This window comes from Frankliniella occidentalis, unplaced genomic scaffold (assembly GCF_000697945.3).
Source record: "Frankliniella occidentalis isolate FOCC.00 unplaced genomic scaffold, Focc_3.1 Scaffold38, whole genome shotgun sequence".
NCBI classification, from domain to species: Eukaryota; Metazoa; Arthropoda; class Insecta; order Thysanoptera; family Thripidae; genus Frankliniella; species Frankliniella occidentalis.
In genome coordinates this window covers 1475339-1480624 of record NW_026267168.1, presented here as the reverse complement: position 1 = coordinate 1480624, position 5286 = coordinate 1475339, and the positions used below count along the sequence as shown (strand labels likewise).

General features: G+C 50.4%; 1 protein-coding gene across 5 annotated transcripts in view; it reads left to right on the top strand.

The window, feature by feature from the left end:
* The window catches only part of LOC113213101 (heterogeneous nuclear ribonucleoprotein K), a 32730-nt gene that overhangs the window by 20754 nt on the left and 6690 nt on the right, over window positions 1-5286 (top strand). For 3 of the 5 annotated variants that reach the window (XR_008011008.1, XM_026432076.2, XM_026432052.2), the window contains exons 2-8: window positions 470-567; window positions 705-761; window positions 2097-2140; window positions 3838-3910; window positions 4001-4144; window positions 4787-4915; window positions 5003-5244. Coding sequence is in view for 4 of the 5 variants with exons in the window: in XM_026432076.2 (XP_026287861.1) it covers window positions 472-567; window positions 705-761; window positions 2097-2140; window positions 3838-3910; window positions 4001-4144; window positions 4787-4915; window positions 5003-5244 (785 nt within the window). In the remaining variant the exon portion in view is untranslated. Of the gene's footprint in view, window positions 1-61; window positions 331-469; window positions 568-704; window positions 762-2096; window positions 2141-3837; window positions 3911-4000; window positions 4145-4786; window positions 4916-5002; window positions 5245-5286 lie in introns of those variants that run through there. The other 2 variants (XM_026432059.2, XM_052266355.1) reach the window with 2 other exon arrangements.

Below are 5286 nucleotides of genomic sequence, written 5' to 3'. Positions count from 1 at the left end.
GGGTGAAGGGGGGAGGGTGGCGTCGAGCGCGGAGCGGGGCGGCCAAGGCGGCGGTGGTGTGCGTCGCGGGGTGCAGTGCGAGCCGAGCCGTCCCCCGGAGAGCCCACGCCGCCCACCGCAGCCGCACCACCCGCGCGGGCGTCCCTCCCCTTTTGCCCTGTCTCACCGTTTCCCTCGCCCGCCACCCCCGCTCATCCTTTTGCGGCCTTAGTGGGCCCCGGATCGTTTTCTCTCATCCCTTTTTGGCTCGGCTCGGCTCAGGCTGCCGCCCTCGACAGTTTAGGCAACCCGCTGCGCTGCGGTGCTAGGCGGGCCGTCCACACTCTGGAGGTACTTGTCGTCCTTCCGCGCTGTCGTTATCGATTCGTGGGTGTTACGCGGCGACGCTGCTCCGCTTCGCTCTCCTCTTCTGCCTGCTCTCCTCGCAAAGCGGCTAACGGATTTGGTGTTTTTGTTTGTTGGTTCATAGGTATGAAGCGAGAAGGCGATCACGCAGACATGGGCTCTCCCCTGAAGCGCTCTCGCAGCGCGGACGATGTGGAGGCGCGCTTCCTGATCCCCAGCAAGGTAAGGCTTCCGCCCGCCCCTGCCACCCCGCCTGGCGGGAGCGGGGTAGGGGGCGCACGCACTATGGATGTTCTTCTTATCGCTGCCTAAATTTTTATTTTACAATGTGCGGTTTTCTGCGATTGATTTTCTTTTAGATTGCTGGTTCGATCATTGGACGAAGCGGCAACAATATTACCAAGCTAAGGACTGAGGTGAGTGTCGGTGCGGTACTCATGCACTTTTTTTTTACTTTTTTTTTACTTCCGTTTACTATCTATACATGGAAGCATTTAATTATTGTAATGGGTGCGGGTTTGCGGACGGTCACTAATTCTTTTTTTTTTTTATTATCATTCCGGCCTCGACACGGCATTCACTTGTTGGACATTTGAAATATTGCTTCGCACCGTTACTATTATTATATTCAGCAGTCACACCACGCATTGAATAAGCTCGGTAATTTTTTTGGAGATTGCTAGTGTAAATTGGACGCGCTGCCCGGGTCCGGCTTCTGTCCCTTGCGAAGCACGGTGCCTTCTCTTAACTTTTTCGGAAAATAGTGGTACCCCATTACCCGCATTCCCCATCTCAAATTTATTCCTGTACCTTTTTACCTGTGATGCTTCCTTATTCAAATATAACTGTAATTTAGTGCTTTTCAAAATGACCCTGTTAGATATTAGTGTTTTAGCTGACTAATTCTGATCATCCAGACAACATTTAAGACTTGTTTATTGAGAATTTAAAATACTTCCACTAGACAATTGTCAGATTTTCCAGTAGATAGATGAAATTGATAATAATGCATTCCGTGGCACAGACTGTTATCCAGCCTACTGAGCTGTGTCTGTGTGGAAGCGGCCGTCTTGCTAAGTCAAATCTTACAATTAATCTTCCATTTACATTTTCATACAGTTCCTTTCTAAATTATCTTTTGCCCCGGATTAACAATCTCTTGATAATGCCCTGTGTTCTATAAGTAATTTTCATGACGCCCCGTCTTCCCTGTCTTGTTACCCGCCAATAGTTATCTGCCCTGTGATCAGAATTGAATGTTTAGTTCTCTCCAGAACTGCAACTATCTCCCCCTGGAGTTGCTTCTCCGTAGAGCCTTGGACTCTATGCCTGCAGGGCCGGCCATGGTTAGTCAGCAACTGTGCGAAAATAATAGGACGCTCAATCTACTAGTCGAACTTTTGCATTCGAATACTAGATGAGATCTTATTTTTTCCCCTCGACTGTTCGTCTTTCCCATCACGACTGGACCTGCGGTGCTCGTTCTGGAAGGCTCCACCGAGGCGCGACCCCAGGCCGGGGGGGCAGGATCTGGAGAGGAGCAGTGTTGTTGTGTGGCCACCGAGGCTGTTTTGTTAACATGTTTTTGCCCCATATTTGTTACCTTCGTGGCCCCTGGTTGGTCCCCGAATTGACCAATGGTATGATGGCCCTGGCCCCGGCCCCGCCCTTCGCCCAACGCCATGCCCACTGCCCGCCATGTCCAACGCTTGCCCAACGCCCGGAATTTATGCCCTTTCGTCGATTGACAGTACAAAGCCACCATCACTGTCCCCGATTGTCCAGGCCCAGAACGGTAAATCTTACACTACTTCTCTCTCTTAAGCGTAGGGTCGGGGGTTAGCCAGGTTTGGGAGCCTCCCTTCGTATTTTTTTTTAATATAAAAAACATGTGAATGCCTCTTTTAATACACAAACTCACTCTGTGCTCCAGACAAAATCGATGGCGGGATGCTTTCTAAAATTAATTTTAAGGCTGCTTTAATTGCCTGGTAACACTTGATTTAATTAGGGGTTGGATATGGGACCCGAGTGCATTTTCAATAGCCACGTTTTGTCTGGAGACCAGGCCACAAACAGCATGTGTGCATGAAACATGTTTTGGGTTGCACCAGCAACATGATGTGGACACACATAGTACATGTATTTGTAGTGTGGTTATCACATCCCTTGTTTCACATTCTATAGAGGTGCGCGAATGAATAAGCTGTACATAATGTGATGAGATGATGGGGTGATTTATACCCTCAAAACATTGGCGCATGATCAGCTCACGAAGTTTGCACATGAATGCAGTGCCTCAAACTGCTCGATGCCCATTAGCTTTTTTTCTGATATTCGCGTGCCTCTATAACTGCATAACAAACACAATGTTTTGTACACTGGAGGTGTTGGACAATCCCAAGAATTTATTTTTCAAATTAACCACGGAACATTTTTGAACGGTAAAGTTGTCAATATTTATGATATCAACAAAGTAACACTCCTCTTCGAGTAAAGAAACAATCTAACGTATTTCTTGAATTTAAACCTAGCAGGATAGTAGAAAACCCTTTAGGGTTGTCCTCACTTAGCTTTCTTTGCTTAACTTACTTTTCTAAAAAAAAAAAAATACACTACAATTTAATTGTTAAATACAGTAACCATTTATCATTGAGAGGACAACCCAGTACAGAGTAGGATGTCCAATGCCCTGTGAGGCTTTTGAAGTGTTTTCTTGTGCCGTAGTTTTGTATTCAGACGCCCTTTTCATGATAACGAATTTGGAGCTCCCATACCTTTTTGTAGAACCTCCTTCTTGCAGAAATGTTCAAAGCTATGCTTTTTGGTAAGGTTCTGTCATGGGAAGTTTAGTACTTTGTTTAACTATTTCCTTTTAAAGCAAATACCCTGTTAAATCTTATCTTGTTCTAGTAAGTACTAAGCTTTCCATGACCATTCCCTCTCTGTTGTATTTTCTTAAATATTTTTTGTATTCATTGTGTTTTATAGGGTATCTTTGTGTTTCTTTACTGTGGCTTCTTCTTTGCATATTTTACATTTTTGACAGGCTAAGACAAAATTCCCTGGAATGTGAAAGTGACCATTATTTCATATTGTAATACGCTCTAAGTTTAATTGGGATTCATTTTCTTTTACTTTTTTTTCCCGTCCAAGTAACAAACCACAGCCAAGGAATGATGGCTTATCCATTTGATTTTGTTCGATATTTTATGAGGGCGGATTAGCTTCCTTTCCTCCTGTAAGCTGCTTAGATTGTGGCTATTGCTGTTGGCTACCCTCAAATTTAAAGCTTAATATTGTTACGCATGTCTCTCTTCTGGCTGCATGCAAACTGGGAAAAGGCCCAAGGCCACGTCACTTTTTTTTCAATCTGTCAAAGAAGAGAGCGTTTTAGCCTTTCCCATGTAGTTCTGTCCTGTGCCCTTTATATCTTATGGTTAAGGCTGCCCTGCTCATGTTCAAGGCAACTAATTCCTTCCCATTTTACAGGATGTTGACAATATGTGCAGAGCCAGAGACAATTGTCAGTGTCATAAACGACATTATTCCCCATATCGATATGGTACGTATATTTAACTCTTCGCCCATGAGCTCTAATCGAGCGATGTTGCTTTGTTTTAATCTAAAATTCTCCTTTGCTTCCTGATTTCAGGCTTCAAGAAACGAGCGCGGTGTGGGCCAGACCTCTGGCGTGCAGCGCGAGGGGGAGGGCACAGACCTCCGCATGCTCGTCCACCAGAGCCAGGCCGGCTGCATCATCGGCAAGGGTGGACTGAAAGTCAAGGAGCTGCGCGATGTGAGTACCGAGTATCACCGCCGCGGGGACGCCGACCGGTGGGGGGCCTAGCGCCTGCCAGCGAGCTGCCGGTGCGGGGGTGGGGCGGGGTGGGGCGAGCAGGAAGCCAGCAGCGCGGGGAGGGAGGGGAGGCCCGCTGGCCCGTCCCGGCCCCTCCTCTCCGAGAGAGATCAATACACGCGCTCTCACCCCTACACCCCCCCCTCCCCCACCCTGCCGCTCACCCCGCTTAGCGTGAAGGGGTGGTGGGTGAGGGGGGGGGGGGGGCATCACGGCAGTCTGTCCGTCAGGCAGTGTTTGTTGGCACGGGGGAGGAGGGGGGGGGTAAAAGGGCTGACGCGCGTGTGACGGATAGCGAGGGAAAGGTTTTGAGCGGCCGAGTTCGCTTCCCCCACCCTCCTCTCGCCGTGCTGCTCTGCTGGGGGGTGGTGCGTGGCGTTGCCAGGCAGGGGGGCTGTGGTGTGGTGGTGTGTGCACTCACGCCCGCCCTCGCCGCGTCCTGGTAATTGTCAGTCTTCACTTTGCCGGCCCGGTTCGTGCGTGTTTACCTCACTGGTTGCCGGCCGCGCTGGCTTTTCTCTCTCGCTTCTGCTGCATCTTTCCCCAACTAATCTCCCTCTCTCTCTCTCTCTCTTCCGGCAGAAAACTGGCGCGCGGATCAAGATCTACACCAACTGCTGTCCCCAGAGCACGGACCGCGTCGTGCAGATCTGCGGGCGCAACAACACGTGCGTGGACTGCGTCCGGGAGATCCTGGACCTCCTGCAGAACGTGAGTGTCGGCGCTGCGGTTTGCTTCGCTCACTGGAACTGAAAATGACCCAGCTCATTTGCCATTTGTATTTCTCTATGTCCGCAGACCCCCATCAAGGGCCACAGCAGCCCCTATGACCCCCACAACTGCGACGAGTACTACGCCGAGGAGTACGGCGGCTTCTCTGACGGCGGCCGTCGCGGCGGCGAGCGCGGCATGGGGCCCGGCGGCCCCCCTGGCGGCCCGGGCATGATGCCCCCCGGCGGCGGCGGTGGCGGCGGCTTCAGGGGTGGCCCTCGCGACGGGCCCCCGCGTGACCGCGAGATGGGTCGTGGACCCGGCATGGGGTGGGTGTCTGCCGTACCCGGTCCGGAAAAAATATTGTTAAG